Here is a 27374-nt window from a genome sequence, read left to right as displayed (position 1 = left end):
ACTGTTGTATAGCAGTAAAAAAATAATTAAAAAAAAATAGTAAAAAAAACTAAAGAAAGTGAGTCTTATGTCTTTGTATTATAGACTGAAATATTTCTGTCACAATTCAGCATTTCATTCCTGAATGAGTAGTATAATGAGTAACCTTTCCCTAATGACTGAATGTAGCCATGATATAATTTTTCCTTGTTGTACTTGCCAGTTTTCTTGCTTATTACTGTATGTGATGAAGATCTGAAAATAAAATTGTTATATAAAATTTAAATGTATTTTAATGTCTCTAAAAATTATGTAATTATTAATTTATTTCATCTAAAAAGTAAATTTCATAATGAAATATTAATTTTTGGGAATTGATGGAAGGTTAAATTTGAAGGCCATTTAATTCTTATTTTCAAATTATATTTACAATTATTAGAAGTATTTAGTATTTTATTTTGATTATAATTTAACCGTTTTAAAATTATAAAATATGCAAAAAAACATTTTTAAGTATTGTGAGTTAGTGTTAAGGTTATTTTTAGACAATTAAAATGTTTCAATTTGTATTTGTATACATAATGAACTTTTATTAACAACTGACCTGATAACTTCATCCTGCATATGTGCTTGAGTGGATTTATGCGAGCTTGTCTTTTTACATTTATACATTTTAAAAGGTCACATTATATGATTTAGAAATTAATTTTGTCAAATTTGTGTTATTATTTTTAAAATAGGGGATTTTGCATACACTTGCTTATATGTGAGCATGTGTGTCTGTGTATATATATATATATATATATATATATATATTTATTTAATGATTTGCATATAAAAGCTATACATTTAAAAAATAATCTGATTAAATTCTCATTTATTAAGCAAATCGTATAATTTATATCAGATAAAATTGTTTAATGTACAATGATATAAGTAAAATTTTGCTGTCTGAAGTAATTATTTTTAAAAAAGACACTCTTAAAAAAAGATAGATCAAATAAAGGTACAATATATAATTTTAGATTAGATTGGATACATTGTCTGAAATACTGTTGATTAATAAACAAAAGAGTCGTAATATATATGTTTAATATTCAAGTTTTCATTGAATAATGATGTAGTATAACTAGGGTTCCATTAATTTATGCTTGTTTCACTGTAATTGTTATATCATAAAATGTTTATTGTAGATTAAATACATTGCTACGTTTAAAAGTAAAATAATTTTAAAAGATGCTGTCATTAAAACATTTTTTGTTACATGTATTTATACATTATTTTGCTTAAATAGATTTGTTTTGGGCATTATACAGGTGCACACCAAGTTAAATTTATTTATATGTAGTAAAGTGGTGCTTGGCTAACTGTAGTAAAACAACCATTTTTATCCCTTCAGGCAGTTGGTTGCAGTGTCTTCCACAGATTAATTTTGCAGCAGCTGGAAGGACACTGAGACATTAACCCAGATATTAATAGCTCTTTTCTCTAATGTTGTATAACTCAATTGTTTTTCTTTCTGTAAAACAATTTACTTAGCCTAGCCTTCCACATATAAATTAATGTTGTTTCTGATTAATGGTTTATTTGTTTGTTTTATAGATTAAACGTATAGATTCAATAGATAGAGTAAAATTATTTCTTTTATTATAAAACTGCTGTACATTAAGATTCTTTTGTATGTTATGTTTATAAATGTTACATGTGAAGATAGTAAAGTTAACAACAATCTTCTGCTGATATTGTGAACCCTATTTTTTGAAACTGTTAATTGCCATGAAACTTTAAGGATAGAAAAGGAAAGGATTTATGTATATTAGGATTATTTAATATCCGAGCCTTAATAAAAAAAAGAAGAAACCATAATTTGTATAATTCCATATCTATTAATCTTCTGTAATTAGTTAATTAAAAACTATATTTCAAATCTGTAAAAAAAAAAAAACATGTGATGATGCCAAATTTATGGTGAACTATCAATGAAGTTTGTATCAGAATATATAAGTGTGGGTACATTTTACATTAGTTTCAGACACAAGACCAATTTTCTACTGATATTTGTTAACATGTACTCTTCACATTTTATACTTATTTTTCATTCTTAATATTAAATATTAAGATTAAATAATTTAATATTAAGATTAAATAATTTAATATTAATATTAAATATATATTTATCATTCTTTGTCTTAATCTGATTCTACTACTATAATTTATGAATAAATTTTGTAATCATTTTTGTTCATTTCAGGGGCTTATTATCTGGTCATATACTGGCTGAATACCTTCAACAAAGACATGGTGTTTTGAATTGGTATTCTGGTGAGTTATTAAATATGGCTAAAGATCTTGGTTACCGTTTACTACCAGCATTTAATACAAGCACTGGTATACCTCATGCAAGAGTAAGTGATTAATAAAAATATATTATCTGATATAGTGTTTATTATGTTGTGTATTTGTACAAAAAATCAATATAAATATATCTTATTTTTTGGCTTTTGTAAGCAATAGGGTAAATATTTATTTTAGAGAACAAACTATATACAGCAGAGCTCTTCTAGGAAAGCACTTTTTCCTCTACTTAACAGCCATACATCTACTCCCCTCCATAAGAGCCTTGCTATAATTGATCAGCTGTAGCATAATTATGGTAATATGATTACCATATATGCTTTACCTTTGTAAAGGAAGCTTATTTTATTGCTTGTATTGGGAATAGTTTTTATGTTTTCCACATTATGTGTATGTATCTGTAAAAAACCTACCTATACATGGATTAATCATGAATTTGAACACTAGTAAAAATATCAGTCTGATGAAGAAAAACCTTTTTTAAGGTGTACAACATATTGAAAACATATAAGATCCTATGAATGAATTAGAGAGAGAGGACCTTTTCAGTAGCGAATTATTTCACTAAAAAAAAGTGATATTAAATTTTAAAAGTGTGCCAGATTTTCAGTTCTCTGTGGGCTTTTTTTTAGTACATTGTAACCTGCATTACCTTGAAAAGAGATGTGTTTTAGGTACCGTAGTCTGCTTTTCTTTTGAAATTTCCTGGTCAGAATACTGGAAATTTCTGAAGTCTGTACAATAGCCTCAAAGAGCTTAAACTTCTGCAGGTATGAAAAATGTTCTTTATACTTTAAGTGTTCTTTATACGTCTTTTGAAAATATCAGTTTGAGTAAATAATTATGGCAAATCTCAACATTCAACATGAATATTTGCAGTAGTCCTTTGTTATATGAATATATTTTATGTTAAATATATGTTTTAATATATATTTTATCCTAAAATTAAATAACTTAAGCTGCTGTTCAATTTTCATGTATATTAATTTATTTTAAGATTGTATTTAGAAGAATTATTTATAATCATTTAAATACAATTTTTAAAAAAAGTCGTCTTACCAGTTGCAAGTCGTCTTACCAGTTTGCAAGTTTTAGAATGAATTTGGTTTGAAGTACTCTAATGTACTTCTGATCTGAATATATACTCTGTCAGTTGGTGAAGTAATAGTATATATTAAACTACAGGATAAATATTAAACCATTAAATTGCAAATGGTCTATTACTAAATATTGTAATATGTACTTTAATGTTGTGTAAGCTGCAGGGCTATATGATGATTTAAAATTGAAAAACTTATTGTTTAGAAAATAGAAGTTAGTATTGTAAACGGCATATAATGTGATTTTTATGTTATGGTGATCATTAATGTCATATAAAAAGATAAAAATACTTACCAAGCATGATTTTATTACTTTAAGTATCAAAGGAATCATAGAAGTCTTTGATAGTTATCTTTGTGTGACTGTATATGCACTTTCTTATGTTCATTGGGTTAGGTTTATAGATTTTATGAGAATATAAAAATAACGCAGTTTAAATTTGCAGTAAAGTATTGTAATTTATTAAAAATTTACTTAAAAAACTAGGATATGAAAAAGCTTTCAGTAAAAATCCTTTTTATCAAAAGTGGACAAAAAGAAAAAACAAGGTTACTGTTGGTGAGTACACAACCTATGATCACTTGGGAACTTCATACCACTAAGATCAAATAAAGAGATAATTTGTAGGTTTTTATCTTTACATAGCTCCTTGACTTTACAACACTGTACCCGTTGAAATAAAGAACTCTGCTTATACAAAATTTAAATCTAGCATTAAACGATGGCTTATAGAAAAGAAACAATGTCGAATGTTTATTTCTTTAAGCTTAAATGATGTGTCTTCTTTATACAGATATACATTCATTTTTATCTACAAACAGTTCAATAAATTAAATAAATGAAATTTATGTTTAGAATATTTTAGAGTGTTAAAATACTTGAAACTTCTTTTATTGTTATGCAATTCTGATGGTATCTAGGTGTATTGGCATAGGCTGGATGTTAATTCTTATTGCAAATAATCAGCATGAGTATAATTTCATTTACTTTTGTTGTAAATGAAATGTAGGCACTTTTACAAGTGCCTACAACGTAGACATTTGTAAAAATTCAAATGTATTTTTAACATTTTTTTTGTTCATTTAATGCAATTAAATGTGATGGGAACTCCCATGCAGGATTTTTTTGGGAGTGCCTAATTTCTCTTCATCTTTAAAAGAAACTGTAACAACAAATTGTGTCAGAACTAGAGATATTAGAAACTTTAATAATGTTACTAGTTTTTAAGTACAATTAACGATTAAGTTGGTATAAGATTATTTTTTTTGTATGAAAATATATAGTAGGTATGAAATTATGTAAAAAAGAGGAGAGGATAATGAATGAATGAATGAATAAATAATAAAATTGTGTATAATATAATAATAATAAGAAATATTAAAATTGAAATAGGCTATTAAAAACTGTTACATCTATTGTAATATAATTCTGTAAATTAATATTCATAAGTGGACAGTTTAAAGTATTCTTTTATTATTGTTTAATTAGAGTGCTTTTGGTAGTCAGTTTTTTTTTTAAGGTGAACTTACGGCATGGTTTAAAGTCTCAGAAATTAGAGTGGTCAAGGGAAACATGTACTGCTTGTGCTGGTACAATGGTGCTAGAGATGGCTGCTTTATCACGCTTAACGGGAGAACCAGTTTTTGAGGTATAACTTTATTATTATTATTATTGCTTGTTTATGAATTAATTTTATAAAAACAAATTTTAAGACATTAACTGCCACTATAAGTAGCATTGTCAGTAGTCATTAATTAATACCAGTAGCGTGGCTGCATTATTTAACCTTTGTGATCTTTGTGAGGAAGCAATTGATTAAATGTAGTTTTGGCTGTATGCATTTTACTTTAATTCAAATCCTTTTACTTCCAGAATTCTACTTACTGAGGTGTTGTGGGCTTTATGGACTGTTTTGTTGTATATCCAGTGCCTACCTAATTATTTTTTGATAGTAAATAATGACTCATTGTGATTGAAAGCTGTATCTATTCTTCTTCAGCTGGTTGATGATGGCCTGTGCTGTTTATTCTTGTTTATAAATTTTGTTTTTATTTGTATTATTATTAATTTCATTTTTCCTACAGATTTATTTATGAAAATGGTATTTTAAATATAGGAAACTTTGCAACAAAATGATAAAATACATAGCTAATAAGATTTAAGAAATATAGTAGTTTACTACAAAAAAAGCTCATTTAATAGATTAATCACAAAGGATCTTAATGTTTTAAAAAATATTATAAAAATATATACTGTTATTGAAGTAATATACTTCAATATATTAGCTACACAATGAAATTCAAAGTTTTTATGTCTTAGTAAGGACATTTTGTGAAAATAAACTTGTAACTGTTTATTAAAGTAATTTATAATAAAGCATTTGAAAGATATATCAATTGAGTTATCATCTATTCTTATATTAGTGTGCAATATAGCCCAGCCTCACAAATTGCAAGCCTACATTCTTTTAGCTTCTAAATATCATTTATAAATGCATAATTAGTTTATTATTATTTTGCTCAAATGTAAGAAAACAAGAGCTTATTTTTATTAAGCTTTAATTAGATTGATCAAGAAACATATAGGTATGTTCCCTAAATAAAATTTGTATGGGTTTTGTCTTTATATTCAACTGTTTAAATCTCATCTGAAGAAATAGCATATTAGTGGACTACAAAAGTCCTCATAAAAAATAAAAAAAACAGCAAAGGAAATTATTTTTATTTAATTCTTAAGGCTATGATATCTTTATCGCTCATCTTGTAATCATTAAAATGAAAAGAACAAACAGTTGAGTGTTTTTTGGCTTTTTTGTTTTGATAAAAATGCATTTTTGTTTATCATATAATCAGAGTATTTTAAGTTTTGTTTAACCTCATTTTCCATTTTGGTTTTTTACTTCAGTTTTCTGTCAGATAAAAAATGCTTGTAGTTGATAAAAGTTATCTTGTATAAAATTTAGCTTGAGAAGCTACAAAAGATATAAAAAATAGGTAGAACTTTTAACAATTTGAGAAAAAAATTGATGTACTCATAAATGTGTTGTTCAGAATGTTATAGAAATTTAAAAAGTATAAAAAAAGTATATAAAAAGTTAAAACACAATTTTTATTTTTCACTTTTAAATGAGTGCTTTACTCATCATCAGTGATGGATTTTTATCATATGATTCTTTATTAATAATTCTTGAATATTAAATTGGTGTTTGATATTGTTTCAGGAAAAGGCACATAGAGCCATGGATGAATTATGGAGATTAAGGCATCGTAGTTCAGATCTTATGGGTACAGTGTTAAATGTGCATTCTGGTGTTTGGGTACGGCGGGACTCAGGGGTTGGTGCTGGCATTGATTCTTATTATGAGTATTGTTTGAAAGCATACATATTGCTGGGTGATAATCGATATTTAGGACGTTTTAATAAGGTTTGTTTGCAGTATGGTTGAATTCATAATTATTATCATAACTAAATATGTAAATGCTCTGATTTATTACTGTTTTTGTATTTTAGATTTATTGGTTATTGAAAGTATTATAGATTATTAATTTATCACATTTAAGGTTTTAATGCAAGCCAGGGTGGATTCAAATATAAACCAGAATTTTCATATAGCAGCTAACACAGTGAACTGATCACTGCATAATCTTGAGTGGCAATGATGGAGATGTATAAAATGGATTACCTTCCTGCACTCGTTCTGCAACTCTTACATTGGATCACTATGAGTGAGCAAGCAGTATTATTGTTTATTGTGCAACGCATCATCACCATCAGATTTCTCAATAAGGAATATTTCAGAGAACTGACTTTTTCAAATGCCTGAGTGTTTAAGTGACATAAAGAAACATTTGGCCAGGTAGGGATCCGTGGAAAATGAACCCTACAAGTAATAATTATGGATAAACCTCATAGAAAAAAACATTCATACTGTTCATTCAGACTGATACATAAGATTTTCCCAAATTACCTTGAGAGGAGGAATGCTCAGTCTACTGTCACTGACCTTAACTGTTGGAAATTTTCTGCTAGTTGGTTCCACGCCTCCTTAATTCCTATGAGGAGAAAAGGCGGAACTTTTTTGCAGCATATTCCCACTTGTATAAAACTTGGGTCCTTTTCCTTCTTCATGGAAGGAAAATAAAAATTGCCAGTTCAATGAGAAAAGTGTGTTTGTAAGTTAGGAGATATTTAAAACAAAATATATAAATTTTACATTTTTTATCAATTAAATAAAAAATTGTGGTGTATGTTTGGGTCACCCTCATATGTGCACAGATTTATCATTGTTTTCTTATTATATGAAACATATGTAAACTAAATTTTTTATTGTAATATAATGCAAGTGGTTTGCATTAAATGGATAATTTATTAGCTATTCGTAATTGGATTGAGTAAGATCAGAATCCTTCGTTGTAGCCATCATTTATGGGGAGAGAAGAAATATTTCAGTAGAGATTTTTTAAAACATTTCCCTAGGTAATTAATTACTGACATCCAGTTCCATGAAATCTTTGGACTTTGGAAAAGTTCCATGAACCTTTTCCATTTGGATTCATGAAACTCTACTAATACCTCAGTATGAAATTGTTTTTGTCTCCATAAATCTACTATTTTATCTTTGTGTTCATTGTTCTAAATTATTCACATTCAATATTTTCTTACTATATATTTGGAAAACATAAACTTTAAATGATAATCTTAAATGCTTTTAAGTAACAAAAATTTTACTACAAAATATCATTATTTCATTTAAAATACTAAGTTTAGCATTAAACACATTTTAATTATCGCTTCATGAATTAATTAGTTACATTAAATATGAATTAATTGTTAAATTGAATTAATTAATTAGCTACATTAAATAAATAAATAAAATGTTACAAGTTGTGTAAAAATCTACTAATACCTTGGGTTACTGATATTCATAGGTGAAAACAGAATAGGAAGCTGATTTAACTGATATGACAAACTCCTTTAAACATTGGTTGTCATTGTGGGTAAGGTATCAAAGATTAAATTGAACAAAAATTCTTAATAATTTCTGTAGAAGGAGGTGACATAAACAACCAAATTATTTAATTCCAAGGTATTTGGATTGTATTATGCAGCTGAATTTGATATTGGCTATTTGCCAACATTTGATGAATGGAACTGGAAATTTCAGGTGTTGGCCAAGTCAACATAAGAATATATAAGACTAATATTGTCAAGATTGCTTATTTCTTTTACCAATTAATTTGCTTTGTTTTATAATTTAATTTTTTAAAGCACTGCAAAGGTGTGTATTGGTTTTTTCTTTTGTATTGTAATACATATATTGTTTTCTTTCTTTTTTCAGCATTACTCAGCTGTAATGAAGTATATTAGTCAAGGTCCTATGTTGTTGGATGTGCATATGCATCGTCCTCATACAAATTCAAGGAATTTTATGGATGCACTTTTGGCATTTTGGCCTGGTCTTCAGGTTAGTGCAGTTAGGTATTACTTTGTTATGACATGCAAGTGCGTGTGTGCAGACAAACATACATATTCATGTGCGTGTGTGCACTATACCATGCTATACTACACCATATATAAAATTTGAACTTTTGTGAGAGTTGCCTCAGAAAGTAACTCTCTTGTTGAAATAAGAATGTGTAATAAACTGTTACCAATGTTTTGTGTTATTAATTGTTTCAGATAATGTAGGAATTATAATACGTTCCATGTTAAATTTAGAAAGAAGATAGTTAACATTATGATTCTACGTTAGACTGTTTTTTGATCTAGAGATCTATAAATAATGGTACTAACCTGTCAACAACTATTGGTTAAGAAATTGATAAAAAAACTAGAATTTTATTTGGTATTTATTAGAATTTAATTATTAATTAAGTATCATCAGCATAGACAGAATAATTTTTTTAATTTTGATTATTATGTGGCAGATCATTAATTTAGTAAAAACAGCAGATGTCCAGGTATAGGCTGCTGTGGTACTCTATTCATTGTTTTAAATTACATTAGAGTAGCTTTTGCATTCATGATTTGTAAGCAAGATTGTAACAGTTTCTAAGCAGTATCTTCGTACTGTAAAATTTTAATTTTTCAACAAAAAGAATAGCTTTCTACAGATCCAGAAAGTAGCAGTTGCAGTCAAAAAGTTTTTACAAAGTTTGAAAAACTTGCTAAAACAGCGCTCAAAGTGCACTATTTTTTTTCCCTTCTGTTACTAATTGTAGTGTATGAAGTTGAATTTATTTTTTATTTTATGTTTATCTCATTTTTATAATTTTTTTTAATGATGTTCTGTGTTTAAATTTGTTACAATTATTTTATTTGTAGAATACTTGCACTACAGATGCATTGTAGGTGGATTATGCAGTGTATAAAATTTTTCATCTTGTTTCTCTTTTATTAGGTATTAAAGGGTGATTTGAAACCAGCTGTTGAAACTCATGAGATGTTATACCAAGTGATGCAGCGACACAATTTCATTCCAGAAGCTTTTACTACAGATTTTCAGGTTTATAGCTTTTTTATGTACTCAGTTTCACTAATTTATTTGTAAAATTATTTTTTCTTTATCCTTTTTGTTACTTTTATTATTACTATTTTGTAATTATCATGTAGTCTTATCATTATTCTGCACTTATATTATTTATGTTAATTCTTAATGAGTTCTTTAATGTATTTTTAATTTAAGTTAGTAAATTCTTATAAGTAATAAAGTTTGTTCACAAATGTTTTGTTAGCCATTGTTTATTAATAATTTTTAATGATATGATATATTATTATCTAGATTATTAATGATTTAAAATTTTTGTCATTCAGGTACATTGGGGCCAACATCCTTTAAGGCCAGAATTCCTGGAATCAACTTATTTTTTACATAGAGCAACTGGAGACCCTCATTATTTACATGTTGGAAAAAATGTTCTTAAGTCTTTACAAAAATATGCTAGAGTACCTTGTGGGTATGCGGCTGTGAAAGATGTTCGTACTGGCTTGCATGAAGACAGGTAATGATGATTACAATCAGTCTTTTATTACTATTACCAGAATTGCTTAGAAAATTCTCAGATTGACTTGATAATGCAATTATGATGAAATGATTAAGGTGTTGGTCAAGTATAATCCCTTAAGGTGGTGTGCTATGAAGTTTTAAACATGTACATTTAGTTGTTTGTGTTTGCAATCAAGTACATGAAACAAATTTAGGCATTTTTTGAAAAATAGATAAAATTGAAGTTCAGGTTGTTATAAAGCACTTTTTTTTAATTTTAACCCTGATGAATGTACAAAAAGAGTTAACTACATGTTAAAGGCTTTTTCCCTTAAATATCTCATCTTCACAATAACATGCTCATATGACTGAGGGTCATAAGCTTTTACTGAATTGCAAACATCTTGTTAGATTGTGTCCACGACATTTTTGTGCCATGTTCGTTTAGTCTGCCAAAAAAGCATTCATCTTCTCAAGGGTGTTATTTAAACACGATTCCACTGAGTTTCTTTGATGTTTATAACAGTAGATGAAACATGGATTCAGCATTAGTAAAGAGCAGTTCAAACAGTGGATGGGAGCAGCTGAAAGTGCACCAAAGAAGTCTAAAATGGTCCCATTTATAGGAAAAGTCATGGCTTTAGGTTATTTGGGATTCTTGTTCATGGGTAGTGTTCATAGACTACATAGAAGAACCATCACTGCCTAAACATCCACATTTGGCCAAAAAAGAGTGCTCTTTCAACAACCTGCTCATGTCTCAGGTTATTGCTGAAGTCCATGACCTATGCTTTGAAGTGCTCCCACAAGAACTGTATTCATCAGATTTGGTTCCCAGTAATTACATCCTCTTCTCAAACCTAAAGAATTGGCTCACTGGATGAAATTTTGTTTAAAGTGATGAGGTCAAAGCTGAGAAAACTACTTATTTTTTAGAATTGAACAAATCACATTATAATGAGAGTATTAAAAAGTTGTGAAGTCATTGATCATAATGTGAATTGCATGCTGTCTACAACTAAAAATAACTAATAAATAATTTTAATAATAAATTAAAATAATACTAAAAATAAATCATTTTTGTTTTTAATTTCCTTTAAAATGATGTCACAACCTTACCCTATGCATTTAAACTTTTTGAGCTAGCTACCTAAGGGTTTTGGGTGTGGTAGACTCATACTGAAAATGATAGTTTTAAGGTAGGAGCCAGTGGCAGCTTGTAGCTAAAATTAGTAGCGGTGCTGCTCCATAAAATTTTTTCCTGGGCTTTTTCAAGGCCATGATTAAAGTTTTCTGTAAAATAAAAGAACCAAAAAAATTAATCAAATAGACTAGTTGGAAGCAGGGTAATAATCTAATTCTACACGTTATCACATTCAAGAATATGGTACATGGTTGTTAAGCACATTGTGCTTAAAAATTATATTTGGTTTAACTGAATAAATAATAAAATGTCAATACAGATAGTATTTTTTAGTATTATGAATAATTTAATAAAATGTCTGCTTAAAAACACTATATTCAGTGGTGCTTAACTTAAATTTCTTTGTTCACAGAATCAAATACATAATTAGTTTTTACTAATTACCTTCTCTTTTGTCCTTCCAGCGAGTTTTTGGACAGATTTGGCAATCAAAAAGCCCTTGCTTTCCGCCATCTTCTGATCACTATTGAAAAAATAACTAAACCACTTTCATATTCATTCCATCGACTAAACTAGAAAAGGGAACGAACAAGGAACATTCCATATACACACGAAGTAAAAAAAAAACTACCTTCCACCAACACGCCAGGGTCAGCACTGCGGGAGCAACAGTGCTTTCTCTCCCTCACAGTCTTGCATGCAGCTTTCTGTGTGTGCATGCACACAACAGCCAAACACCATGCCACTGGGTGCACAGTTTCATACAAAGATTTTTGTATCTTTTTCATAAACTGGGGGATGGCTACTGACATTAAACTTAAGGATTATATATTATACAAGTATAAAGGAAAATTTAAAGAAAAAAGGACTCGTTATATTAAATGTTATTGATAATATCAAGTGGAAGTTGGGGGTGCTGCAGTTCTACCGTGCCTATACATGAGCCGCCACGGGTACGGGTAGGAGCAGTGGCTAAATTAATTTTTCTATGTTGAACTGTTGAAGAATTACTTAAAAGTTAGCATATTTTATTAACACTGGTAGTGTAGATAGGTTTTTTACATTAGCCAGAAAAAACCATTGTGCTCCCCTTAAAAAATAAAATATTAATAAAATACTCATGTGATATCTCAACATTAAAAATATTTACATATTGTTTTGCAGAATGAGGAGTGAATTATCAATTGTAATTCAAAGAACATGATTAGTTGTTTCATACAATAACACTTTTGCACTATATATAAGTAATGCTTCAGTTATCATGTACTGAGGTTGAAAATTAAAAAAATTATAAGTAATACTAGCAGACCTGGCAATGCTTCGCTACTGCTAGATTTGAGTATATATATATATAGATTAAATGAACACAATTGAAAGTTTGATAAAACTTAAAAAAATGAACATTATGGAACTTCGCAAAATGAAATTTTCAGTTTATCCCTTTTTCCTTATTTCCCTGTTTACCTTTCTCCCTTTTTCCCTATTTCCCTTCTTCACTTTTCCCTTATTTTCATTTTCACCCTCTCCCTTTCCCACTTCCATTTTTCCCTTTCCCCTAATTCCCTTTTCCCTCTCCCTTTTTCTCAATTTCCCTTTTCTGATTTTTCCCTATTTGCTTTTTCACTTTTTCACCATGCATAAATTGGTCCAGTAGTTTTTTAGTCTGTAGTGGACACATAGATGAACATTGCCTTTTATGTATAATATGTAGAAGAAAAAAGTCTGTTTGTATATTTGTTTTGTAAATATCTTGACATTAGTGGCACCTAGTCTATTTTTCGCAAAAATATTTATTTTCACATAACTAATATATATTCTGAATATGAGCCAAATCGGACCATAAATGCAGTTTTCAAAATATCTCGATCCCCAGCACCATCTAGCAGGTCCATTTTTTTTAGAGGTATTTCTTTCCATGTAAGAACACATATTCTGAATGTGAGCCAAATCAGACCTTATATACAATTTTTCAAAATATCTCAACCCCAGTGCCCTGTAGTGGGTTCAAACTAATTCAGAAACCTTTGCGGGTGTGCGCACAACAACTCACCAAAGTTTTATCACAATTGTATGAATTGTATAGGAAAACATACTGGACAAACAAACATTCATTTTTATTTATAATTATTTATTATTTATTTTATATATATAATGTAAAAATAATTATAACAGTAATGACTTCCTATTTCAAGCCAACTAAAAATGTAACAATTATCTATCTATATATAGGTAATTGTTACGTTTTTTTTTTAGTTGGCTTGAAATAGGAAATCGTTACCATGTGGTGTTCAGCTGAGTGACAGTGGGTGTTCCCTTACACTGCTGTTGTTTTCAATTGTTCCTGTCCAGTGCATGTATTTCTTATTATATTCTCCATTTTCGATTTGGCCTATCAATTTCAATTTTTTTCTTTGTTACTTCTCTCCTGTTAAAAGCTGTTCTTATTCCTTTCCTTTCCCTTTCAGTGTATCCAGTTTGATTTCTTTTTTCCTTAGAACTATATGTAAGAGTTTTCTATCCTCACCATTTCTAATAAGCACCTCATCTCTCTCCTTTAGTTCTTTCAAATTTTCTCTCCATTTTATCTTGTTTACTCTATTTCCTTACAGTTTGTTCCATATCCATGTACAAAATGTTCTTACATATCCATTTTGCCAGTCTTTCCTTCTTAATCTCTATATGCTGTATAATAACCATTTGTTCTAATTAAAAGTTTGCTTTTCTATTTCTATTTTTTATTTTGATCTCTGTCCTCTACTTTACTCTTCCAATTCCCTTTGATCATTTCCCAGATATATATATATATATATATATCTTTCAACTTGTTCTTCTTTCTTTGTCTTGATGAATCATTTTTAGTGACATAGTGGTATCTTTTTTTTTCATTAAGAACTAAACCTAAAATTAATATACAGTCATTGAACATGTGTTTCCCAAACTAATCAATACTGTTTTATGGAGTTCTGTTCTTGAAAGAATATTCCTAATTTTAGAATATAATACAAAATATTGTTAGCATTTAGTGAACAATTACTAAGCTTTTAATTAGGATTGAGATGTTACTGCATGTTAAACTAATTAAAAAAAAGGTTTTCAAGATTTATTTTTCCAGGATATGAAGTTTGTTCTGACCTGAAGTAAAAATGTTTACTTTTTGTGATTGTTTACTTACAACCTTTTAGTTTGAAGAATGTTTTGCAGGTACTACTGAACGATTTTCATTGTTGTCTAATACTGTAGAACTCAGGTTTATACACAATGAAAAATCTACTTTACTGATAGTCTTTCTTCATGCTTATATTATAAAGGTAGTTCAAGTATTAAGTTGAAATAATAACACTCAGGACTTGATAGAGATAAGAGATAAACTGCCAAAACATTATTGGTGGGCATGTCACAATTTTCAGTAGGAATAAATAATTTATTTATAATCAGTTTGGTTATTATATTAGAGTTCTGAAGATTTTATTTATTTTAGAATGCCAAATTTCTAGTAAATAAAACAGTTTTTTGATGTGTAATAAATTTTTGGTAGTTGTGTATAGATCATCCTTATAAAGATTAATGTATTTTGTTGCAGGATGGATTCATTTGTTCTAGCAGAAACATTTAAATATTTATTTTTGTTATTTGCTGAACCCAGTGATTTATTAATAAATTTAGATGAATTTCTTTTTACTACTGAAGCTCATCTTCTTCCTCTTTCGTTGGCTCGTAGTCATTCCAACATGACTGTTTTTACTGTAAGTGTTATTGCAATGCTTTATTAATAACATTTTTATTGTTATTATTATTAGCGCTTCTTCATCTGATATATTTTTATTGTTTTAACCCTCGTTTAATTGATAAAGTAAAAAATTGTCTAACCCGTTAAAATGAGTGAAAAACATATATGAATTTTCTAGTAGTTTATTATCATGATACGGTCAAAGTAGAATGGAAAAGAACAAGACTGTTTTAAAAGTGATGTAGCAAGAGGATTTTGAAAGTTAGATGGGTTGATGAAATATGAAATCAAAAGGTCTTAAAATGATAAGAGAAGACAGTAATTTGTGGCAGAATCTTGTAAAGAGGGTTATAAAAGGTTATAAGACTCTATATTTAGGTAATAGCAGATAGTGGAGTGTGCAGATGATAAAAATTGTAAAACCATTAAACAAGACAAAAATTAAAATTTATAAAACAACTAGCTTAGAATGTAGGGTGTCATAATTATGTTACATTAATAAATTAGTATGATCAGAAAACAGTGCTGAATAGTATCAAATCTGTCAAATTATGATCCCAAAAAAAGCTAAAAATGTGCTATGATCATTTATAACATTTAAAATTTTCAAAAAATATTTTGCTAGCAAATTTGGCTGGTTCTAAGAATTATAGTTTTTAAGAAAATTCTGATAACATAATTAACTGCAGCAGAAGAAGGAAATATATGTAAACCACCTAGTATATATATACTGATGATATTGACAGCGGTCAATATCATTATTAATATTGATTAATAATGTCTCCTTGTGGCTTTGAATTTCTGTCTTTGTCAGATAAACCTTAGTTTTGGCTTTTACAAATTGTAATGTTACATGAAAATGGAAATTAATAGAGTGGCAAAAGAGTTACTTATTGATATTCCATTTTGTTTTTAACAAACTACCTACATCATCATCATCCCTATGCTGACTACTAAGTTATGATATAATATTTTGGGTAAGTACAATCTACCCACCGGGTTAGTCTAGCGGTTAACGCGTATTCCCAAATCAGCTGATTTGTAAGCCAAGAGTTACAGTGTTCAAGTCCTAGTAAAGCCAGCTGTTTTTACACGGATTTGAATACTAGATCATGGATACCGGTGTTCTTTGGTGGTTGGGTTTCAATTAACCACACATCTCAGGAATGGTCGAACTGAGAATGTACAAGACTACACTTCATTTACACTCATACATATCATCCTCTGAAGAATTATCTAAACGGTAGTTACCGGAGGCTAAACAGGAAACAAGAGAGAGAGAAGGGTAAGTACAATCAACAGTAAAAAGTATTATTAATGCAAAAGAAGGAGATTATAATAATAGTGTTGAGCAATGGTACTTCTATTGGGTTGAAAGGTTTTGAGTTTGGTGGTTAGTTTATTCCAATTTCAATTGATGGTGATAATCTTGAGTGGAAAAATATTCAGAAGAAAAAAGCCTTTGGATCAAGTAGAGGAAGTGTTAAAGAATTAATCATGATTATGTCATCATGCACGTATTTTATAATTCTCATTATATATTTTCAAAAATATTTAAAAATACACCAATTCAAACCGATATTGAACTCCTATTTGTATGTTTGTCATAAAGAAATTGTTCCAAAACGTACAACATTTTCATTTGAAAATGTACTTTGTTACGCAGATTTCCAATATTTAATTGGCTGTCAGCGCTAATAATAAAAAAAAATTTTCAAGATTTAATAGTCTATATAAACCTACCTTATTTACAGTTATTTCTATTCATGTGAATAAGTTTTTAAAACAACTAAATAATTAGTTGTCCGTAAAGTTTTCAGTAAATATTTGGTAGTTTTGAGCTTCCTTCTCAAATGTATTTCTTACTGATCTGAGGTTTTTAATTTTTTTTAGACTTTTATTATGTATTTGGTCATTTTTACTTCCTTGTATGAAGTAAAGGAAGTATATTGTGATCACAAAAAATTTCGGTTTTCAGATTTCAACAGAAGTATCCATTTTGACTGTTCTGAATCCATTTTAATTATCTTTGGTGTGATGTCTGTACATACATATAACCTCTGTATGTACCTCGCATAACTCAAAAACGATTAGCTGTAGAATGTTAAAATTTTGGATTTAGGACTGTTGTATCATCCATCCAGTGTGCACCTCCCCTTTTTACTGCAATCGACTGAACCAAAAGTGTCCAAAAAAGTCCAAAATATAAAAAATTTGTTTTTTTGACTTTTTCTTAACTGCAGTAATAGCCCTCATTTAGAGCTTTTCAATGATATATCATAAGTGTTACTTATTTTCATTGGTTTCAGACTTATAGCCAAATTAAATTTTAATTAATGAAATATTTGGATCTTACAAGGGGGGTCTTACTTCTGATTGTAAAAACATTTTTACAACAAATAACAATAAAAAAAAAAAATGAAATAATCAGAAGTTATTAGTGAATTTCACAAGAATGAAATATAGTGAAATGAAATTTTATATACTTATTTTAATTCAAAAATTTTTATAGAGGTTAACAATTATTAATAAATCAATATATTTAAATTAAAAAAAAGTTTAAAAAAAAATATTTATTTGAAGTTGGATTCGAACTGATGTGTCCATGGTTATGGATACAACATGTTCTCACTTGCACCACATAACTACTTGAGTGACATGAAACAAAATTAATATATAAACTAATATAAAATGCTGATAAGGACACCACATTGCATCACATGCAATGTGGTGTCCACCACAATGCAGTTGTGCAACTGTCCACTTTATTAAAGAATTGGAGGATTGTATCTCACTTTCAAATGAAATAAATTTAAATGAAGTGCCACAAAAAATGTGTATATGTAATTTAATAGGTGTACAAGGAAGTCATGTAGTTGGTATTCACATCAGATTTTTCAAATTATTTTGTAACAATTCAACTGCCATTGAAAATTGTTGTATATGCTATGTTATGTATACATAAATATTGTTATTTTGAAGTAGTTTAATAGTTAAAACTAGTAATTAATTATGTTTATATATAAATCACTTCATCTTTCCAAGTAAAATATGTTTACAAATGTATGTCTAATGCCAAAGTTAAATGAACAAAATCCTACAAAATATATTATTTGCTATTCTAGATATCTAATTTGATAAGTTATTTATGTTTATCAGGTAGGTGTTTTTTTTTAACTAACTAGCAGATGAGTGGGCTTTCAGATTACTGTATTAACCGTAGTTGTGGTATTTACCGACATAGAACAAGGGAAACTGGGATAGCAACTTCAGTTAAAGAATAAAGATTCAAGGGAAGCTTAATAGAGCAGTTTCATAAAATAAACAATTAATTATAAAGTAATAATCTGATTAAAGCCCTTAATTATTTAAGATATAAACTCATGAAATAATTTTCAGGTTAATACATGAAATTAGTAAATACAAAATAATTCACAATTCTGACTGCATTAACAAAAATTATTTCAGCACTTATTTATATACATGTTGAACTGGATGGAAAAAATTCTTTTTTTTTTGTTTTTGGTATTGTTTAAAACTTCAGAGTAATATTGTTCCTGTAAAATCTTTTGGAAATATAAGTACTGTGTATGGCCTCATTATAACGTGGTTCAAAATAACGTGGATATGATTATAATGTGGGTAGAAAGATCTCCCCCCAAAAAAGAACTGTTAGCAGACATAGAAAAAATCACCACATTTTAGTAGTAGGTACAGTTGATTCTGAATTATTGGCTCACTGGTTTTTTGGGACAGTTCTTTAAAGAACAAAAACAAAATAAGATTTAGATTTTATATTGATAAGTACTTTGTTTATTTGTTTCGTAATGTCATTTACTCAGACCAATATCTGATGTATATTTCTTATTAAAAATGAATACAGGCTGGCAGTTAACAACAAACTTCGTTGTTCTGAGTATTATGCGGCCAGATAATGGTGAGAGATAGAGGCAGTAAACATTCCGACAGAAGAACTGCAGTAATAAACTTCAGTTCATTAATTATAACATAATCAATCAAATGTTAAACAAACATAATTATCATAATAAAGAATGAGTTTGTCATTACGCATGACATCACCTGCATGATGTGATCAATCTTTAACAAATCCATTCTAAATTATGGTTTCTATAAATTTCAATGAGTCATACCCATTCCTATGCAATTTATAATTAGTTGTCACTTGTCTTCATATATTGTACATTTGTATCATGTATATTGAACATTCGTATTTCCACGCTTCTCTTTAGTTTTTTATTTCACAAGTGTGAATAAATTAATTTTGCCAACAAAGGGTGTACTGTAACACACCTTTTTGTAACTGTCTGACTGTTTTGTTATCTGCAATCGTAGTTTTAATTTTTTTATTTCCAGTTGTTTCGCACATTTTGTTGACATTTTTATGTGTAGGCATTTTCCTAAACTGTGTCAATTTTTGTTTTTAATCTACCTGTTAACAGTTAATTATAATTGTGAGTTAAAATGTCATGTAACAATATGACATTGGGTGAATGATTAAAGCTTCTTAACAAAATAAAAACATCCACTTAAGTCAGTGTAAACTATCGGAACTAACCGGTGTACCAAAAAATACGATAGCTTGTATTATGCTCCAAGAAGATAAAATATGCCAAGAATGGGCTTAAAAGATATTGAACATCTCAGAAAAGAAAATATGATGGAAAGAACCCAATTGTTGAGGAAGCTCTGAATGAATGGTTCATCAGTGTAACTTCACAAGGTTTTAGTGTCAGTGGTTCAGTATTTATAGACAAGACAGATTTTGGAAAAAAGTTTTATCATAATCAATTTAAAGCAACGAATGGCTGGTTTTCTCATTGGAAAACGAAAAATCAGATAAAATACAAGAAGCCTCTTGCATGGTGAACAATTGAATGCTGATGTAGAAAATGCTGCTTCATGAAAGTCTATCAACTCCTTGAAATTTTCCAGAATATTTCTGCCTATGACATTTAGAGTGCCGACTAAACAGGACTGTATTATTTATTGTGCTCTACTGGATGAGTCCTTGTGCTACAAACATGAATTGTTGTCTGGATCCAAAAATTCTAAGGACCGTGTTACCATTCTTTGTTGTGGTAATATGAAAGGAAGTGACAAATGATAACTCGTAATTGGGAAGGCTGTCAAGTCTAGTTATTTTAATTGGCTTAGAATGGACAGTTTGCCAGTACATTAAATTTCTAATAAAAGTGCTTGGATAAGTGCAGACTTTTCAGAATGGCTTAGCAATTTGGATGTCAGTTTTCAGAAAAAATTAAGAAAAATCATATTATTGATTGACAGTTGTACTGCTCATCCGCAACCAAATCGTTTAAAAAACATTACTATTGAATTTTTGCTGTCCAGTACAACAAGCCTCATCCAACCATTGGACGTGGGATTTATAAAAAATATGAATTCTGTTTACTGATGTAAGTTGTTGAACCATTTCTAGAAATAGAAGGAGATTTACTGCATTTGAGCTATACAGCTAGAGAAATAAGTGCAAGGGTCAACTTTTTGCAAGCAATTCTGTCCGTAGCTGGCAGCTGGGGGAGAAGTAAATAAAACAACTATAAAAAAATGGTGGGGGTCTTTCTAACCCAGTAGAAGAACTAGAAAATATGTAGGAACATAATGGTAATACGTGTCTGCATGATTGAAGCAAGTTGAAAATTATCTAGAATTTGTGCAGATTGATGAAAATATTGAATGTGTACAAAATGAAGAATGTGACTGCTATTATAGAAAAACTCCAGCCCATATGTAGCACAATGGATGAAGGCAGTGATCATGAAGATAGACCAGAAATACAAGAAACGATTCAAAATGCAAAAAAAAATTATTGTCAGACTTCAGTGGTTTTTTTATGCAGGAAGGAAGTGAAGGCAGTCGTCAATTGGAGTTAAAAATCTGGGCAAATTTCATTGACTATATGTCATTAAAACGAAAACGGCAGTGCAGGTTAGATGAATTTTGAATTTTTGAAAGATGTAAGGAGGAAAGACTTTTATGTTGTGTATATGTGGCTATCTATTCTATTTAAATGTTAACACAAAAAATATTTATTTTATTTTGAGATCTGGAGGGATTATAAACTATGATCGGTCATTTCCTTTCAGTTAGTTTCTTTACTACATGCAACCTAATAAACCGAATAGTTTGTATTTTAACAGAAGGCTACATGAACTGGTTTTTTGAACTACATTAACTAATTTAGAATTTTGTTTTCACATTAAATTTTTGCAACTGCCGTATACCATACCACATGTGTATATCAGTAGAACTTACATGTAGAATGTGTATGTGTGTGTGCGTATGTTTGATGTCTTATGCAATACAGTATTGTATATGTTAACCCATTGGGTTGGTCTATTGGTGAACTTGTCACTGCAAATCAACTGATTTCGAAGTCAAGAATTCTAAGGTTCAGATTCTAGTAAAGGCAGTTACTTTTATGAGGGACATTCAATAATTAGAGACAAATTGATGTAGAAAAAACATCTAACATTGCCATTTAACAATATCGCACCTTTTCTTTGAGATCTGCGACGTTTTTCTCTCATTGCTGGATTTACATTTTTCATTAGCATGTCTGAGTAGTAGACACTGTTTATTGTACACTGATTTTCCAAGTAATCGCAAAAGACAGTCAATATAACTTTTCCTGCTGATGCTTGTGTATGAATTTCTTTCGGACAGGTGAACTAGTGTGCTTCCATTCCATGCTTTGTCTTTTGGACTCTGGTTCAAAATGGTGAACCCAAGCTTCATTATATGTTAAAATCTTGTTGCTTCATTATATGTTAAAATGTTGTTAAGAAAAGGGTCACCTTTCCTTTCATAGCGTTCTTTCAAGTCTGTACACACTTTGTCTTGCTTCCTTGCGTTAACTCTTTTGGGACCCACCTTCAACTTGTTTTGCTTTACTTGAGCTTATTACTGATAATGTTATGAACTGTGCTAACACTTACTGCGACTGTTTTTGTTATATGTTCAATTGTAATATGTTGGTCTTCATGAATAATGTCAATGCGAGTTTCAAGAGAAGGAGTTGACAGTTCAATTGGCCGGCCAGGACATTGCTCGTCAGACACTGAGGTTCAACTGTTTTTGGACTGTTCTACCCACTTATAAAAATTTCCGCAGTTCATACAACTTTCACCATACTGTAAAATCATTCGAGAAAAGATTTTAGCTGATTTTTCACGTTCAGAAAGCAAAAAAACAGATCACTGAACATTGTTCAACTAATGTGGAAACTTCAACTGGACACGCCATCGTTAAATGCAATATTGAGTTGATAAAAAAAAAAAAAACAATTTTTATCCGTCAGCTGTTCTCATCTCACCCCATTGATGCCAACCTAAAGTCATGAAAGTACAAAACTCCTACAAACTGTTTCAATTCTACATCAATTTATTTCTTTAATTATTGAATGTCCCCTGTATATGGATTTGCATACTAGATCATGGATACTGGTATTCTTTGTCAAGAATGGTCGACCTGAAACTGCAGGACTACACTTCATTTACGTTTATGCATATCATCTTCATTCATCCTCTGAAGTTGTACTTTACAGTGGTTCCAGAGGCTAAATAGAAATGAAAGAAGAGATGTGCTAATGTAGTAATGTGTTCTAATAAATTGTAGTACTTTATATTACTTTACATATTTTGAATTCTAATCAGTTACTACATTACTGTATTTTCAATTATGTTATAAAGAAAAGTGCTTAAAAACAGTACAGTTATCGTAGTTTATTGGTGGAAAAAAAATGTGAAAATGAAACCCAGCAAAAAAATGTAAATATTACACAACACATAGTTAATACAGAATTTTTATTTTTCTAAATTTTATTTTAACTCATAATATTCTTACGAGGGTAAATCAGATATAAACGGGATTTTATTTTTTTTTTTAAATTTAAAAATTGAAAAATTAAAGGCAAGTATAATTTATTTTTCTATATAGTTTCCTGTTTTAGAAATATGTTTTTCCCAGTGAGAAGGAAGGTTTTTTTAACACAGCATCGTAGACTGAAGCTGGTTGCATCAGGAGCCAATTGTGGATGAATCCCTCCACACCCTTGTCATCTTCAAATTGTTGTCCTCCTAGAGCTTCTTTAAGCGGCCCAAAAAAAATGAAAATTTCAGGGAGAGGTCTGGGCTGCAGGGAGGATGATCAAATTGAGTCCAGTGTATTTCTTCTAGTTTTGAGACCGTTAGAGCTGCAGTATGAAGCCTGGTGTTGTCATGGAGGACGATGACCTCTTGAATCGGTTGGTCTCATTTTTTGACCTCCAAACGACTCAACTTCTCATATGCGATCCAAAGGTGAGGGACCCATCTGGCACTTTTTACAGAACTGTAGGTCATTTGTGATGATCACTTGACAGCTCCTATAACTTTTTCCAACCTGTTCTGCAATTCTGGATATTCTCACTCATCGATCGTCTTCAAGAATGTCTCGAACTGCTTGAATGTTTTTGTCTGTAATACTAGTCCAAGGACGGTGATCGTTTTCCTAATTTTCCACTTGTTCTTGTCCTTTTTTGAACTCTTTATGCCAGGCAAACACATGAGTCCTAGACAGTGTTTGGTCCCTGAACTGTGTAGTCAATCTTTGAAAAATTCCCATTGTTTGAACTCCTTCACGAGCAAGAAATTTTATAATTATGTGTTGCACAGTGGAGGGGTCCACCTGTTGCTCCAATATCATCAGCGTTACTGACAAATTGGTTGGGAATGGCCAGCTATCCCTATTCCTAATGATCCCATCCAAGCATACTAGAAGTGCAGGCCCAGTCCTACCAACTGTTTGATGCTCAGGAACAAAAATCCCATTTATATTTGATTTACCCTCATATTTTTAACTGTAATATTTTAATTATGTTATAGTTTTAACTCTGTTGACTTTTTTTTTCCACTCATCACTATATCTTCATAGTAACATGGGCGAAACAGTTATCTCTGGATGGGCGCATTATAGCAGGGTTATAATTCATTTAGAAAAATCTTTTTTTTAAATGTAACTAGTTTAAATTAATGGAATATGAAGTAATATAATTGTAGTGGTAAAATATATTAAAATTATCAGAATAAGTTAACTTGTTCTTTTTATCATAATGTTTCTCTCAGGATAATTTTTTTATTTTTACAAATGGAAACTTGTAATTATACATACTATTATTATTTTTGTTTCCATGTATGTATGAAAAATATTGATAAAATTACATTTGGTTTAGACACAATGACCTGTCATCTGACACATTTTGTTATTGACCTCTTTGATTTTGCTAAATTTGTACTAGACAGATAGATTATACAATAATTAAACTCACTCATTTTAATTAATGAAATTTTACTTCTAAAATTATTATGCATTCTTTTTTTAAACAGAACTGCAGTTGAAGTTGCAATGAAAACAGTACTGTAACTAAGAACTAGGGTAATTGTGGTGGCAGCTAAGATTTAGCTTTATGTGTTTACTTTGAGCAGGATAGCAGGATAACAAAAACATTTTGTATTGAATTATCATAAAAACACTAGAAAAAATGTTCAGGATTTTATGAAAATAAATTTTCTTTACTAAAATGATGTTCAAGAATACACTTAAACATTTAGGGGGCAGTTCACTTTGACTTATTTTTGAAGCACAATGTAATTTGAGTCAGGGCTAATACCAAATAAATTGTGTTTCATTAAATATTTGATGAGCTGTTCAAAAGTGATGCCTTAGTTGACGGATATACAAAATTTTTGCCTTTTGATGGGGATAGAGATTAATGGATTCACTTTTAGGTGTATTTTGCAGTATAAATTATTTAGTATTATTCTACCATCCATCAACAGTGCAAAATATAACTTATGTCAGGGATTACTGTATTTTTACTTATTCTTGCCAACATTAAAATGTTAAAAATCAATCTATAATAATGACTGTATAGCAACTGAATGAACTTTTATAACAAAATTATATCACTAGCATAAAAAAAAAATACAGATGTACAAAATGACCAATTGGTAATTACTTCATCTTTGTTGAAGATAAGGGAGTTATTAGTGAAAAAAAAATTGTTGTTATAATTTTTTATGTCAGGGATTTATGGTAAATAATTTTTGAATTAAAAAATTAATCTTTGCACTTTTGTTATAAACCAAATAGTATAATTTATTGTTTATTTGTTTAAGTATATTTAACATGTAATTTGATTAATTGATAATCAAGTGGATTTAATTAAAAAATATCTTTGTACAAGGTTTCTGATGCTGGTGGATTAGAAGATGGAGAATATTCCAGACAGTGTCCGAGTTCATTGAAGTTATTTCCTGAATCAGTGCGTCGTCCTCTTCATAACATGGTTGATGGTGTTTGCCCTCGTTCTAGTCCTACATCACATCGTAAACTTCTAGCATCTCAGTTTCAAGTACGTCTTACATTTCTCTTCATTATGTTCATCATTTATAAGTTATGTTTTTTACATTTTAATACTCAGTTAACTTGCAGTAATAGCTTATTTTTTTCCAGTTATTTAATATATTTAACATACTTTTAGTTTTGACAACTTAAGTATTTATTTTGCTCTAATATTGTTTATTGCAGTATTAAGTTTTTTAAATTTTAAAATAATTATTTTTAAGTGATAATTGTATTGTATAATTGTATTGTAGTAAACAGTTCTAATTTATATAAAACAGTATAAACTTGTATTATTATTGATGAGAAGTTTATGTATTATTAATTCAGTAGAATTATTCAACACTATATAGTAATATAGTGTTGAGTTTTTTAAATGAAATTTTTAATTAATTTTATTATTTTTTTATACAGTAGCATTTTTTAAATATTACTTCTTGAAACAATATATTGTTAGTCAGATGAATCGGAATTGAAAGATTACCATAAACTTTAATTGAAGAGCAAATTGTATTTGATAAAATGTGCATTTGATCAAGAATACAAAATCAATTTTAAAGTTCATATCTTTCCTCAAGTTTTTGTAAAATACCTGAAATTTGATTTAATTGTAGGAAAATTGTATTTTTAAGTGTATGTTAAGGAGAAAAGTCAATTGTCAGAATCAACAAAAGACAAATATTTTATGTTAATAATTAAAAAAAAACAAGAATACCTAGCATTGTTTGTTTTTAGAACTTGGACTATAGCCTAATTATAAGGTCAGAATGTAAGATATATTTTTAACTTCATTGAGTTTTATAGAAAGCATGATGTGCATTCATTTTTTTTGGGTGAGGGATCTCTTTGGGGCTTAGTGCATCACAATTTTTTTTTCACTAATAAAACTCCCTTATCTTCAAGAAGGATGAAATAATTACCAGTTGGTCATTTTGTATATCTGTATTTTTTTTTATCCTTGCTGATGTTATAATTTTGTTATAAAAGTTCATTCAGTTAATATACAGTCATTATTATAGATTTTTAACATTTTAATGTTGGCAAGTATAAGTAAAAGTAAAGTAATGCAACTGTACTGTGTTCTACGTAACAGCTATCCTAGCTGTTGTTTATAGTAGTGAGATTTTACTGTAGGGTGTGCAATTGTGCTAGTGCAATAATGTAGCAGGTGACTTAATTTATTAGTCCTCACCAGTATTTATAATACTTTATAGTCTCTTGTGTTTTTGTCAACATGATGTAACTTTAAATGTAATTGCCATGTAATTAATTTTTAAATAACTATTCATTTGGCACCAAATAGAAACATCAAATAATAAAATAAACCATTCTTAGACTGTTTACTGTTATTTGGTTATTTTGAGTCGGTCTATTACAACGCCATGCGGTTTATTTTCTAGATAGCTCTTAAAGAGAATAAAGTATAAAAGGCTTGTAAAAGTTTTTCATTTTATTTAGTAATTAAAAAAAAATGTAAATATTAGTTTGATAAAAGAAACAAAGATAAACAATAGATCACTTTTATATATGTATTTTGACTTAACATCTGATTACAAAATTGTATTTTTATAAATAATAAATAATCTTTACATAATTCAGTAAGAATTTGATGATTGTTTTTAAAGTATAACCTCTCAAATCCCTTACTAGGTAGTTTCTCT

At 29.0% G+C, this 27374-nt stretch overlaps 1 protein-coding gene across 2 annotated transcripts in view; it reads left to right on the top strand.

Annotated features, from left to right (window-relative positions):
* The window catches only part of Edem2 (ER degradation enhancer, mannosidase alpha-like 2), a 100782-nt gene that overhangs the window by 24956 nt on the left and 48452 nt on the right, over window positions 1-27374 (top strand). For both annotated transcript variants that reach the window (XM_075372720.1, XM_075372719.1), the window contains exons 6-13: window positions 2231-2384; window positions 4955-5083; window positions 6656-6859; window positions 8774-8899; window positions 9836-9940; window positions 10249-10436; window positions 15145-15307; window positions 25556-25723. In XM_075372720.1, the coding sequence (XP_075228835.1) occupies window positions 2231-2384; window positions 4955-5083; window positions 6656-6859; window positions 8774-8899; window positions 9836-9940; window positions 10249-10436; window positions 15145-15307; window positions 25556-25723 (1237 nt within the window). The remainder of the gene's footprint in view (window positions 1-2230; window positions 2385-4954; window positions 5084-6655; window positions 6860-8773; window positions 8900-9835; window positions 9941-10248; window positions 10437-15144; window positions 15308-25555; window positions 25724-27374) is intronic.

The sequence above is a fragment of the Lycorma delicatula genome, chromosome 8 (genome assembly GCF_047948215.1).
Source record: "Lycorma delicatula isolate Av1 chromosome 8, ASM4794821v1, whole genome shotgun sequence".
NCBI lineage: Eukaryota > Metazoa > Arthropoda > Insecta > Hemiptera > Fulgoridae > Lycorma > Lycorma delicatula.
This window is presented reverse-complemented; position numbering and strand designations above follow the sequence as displayed.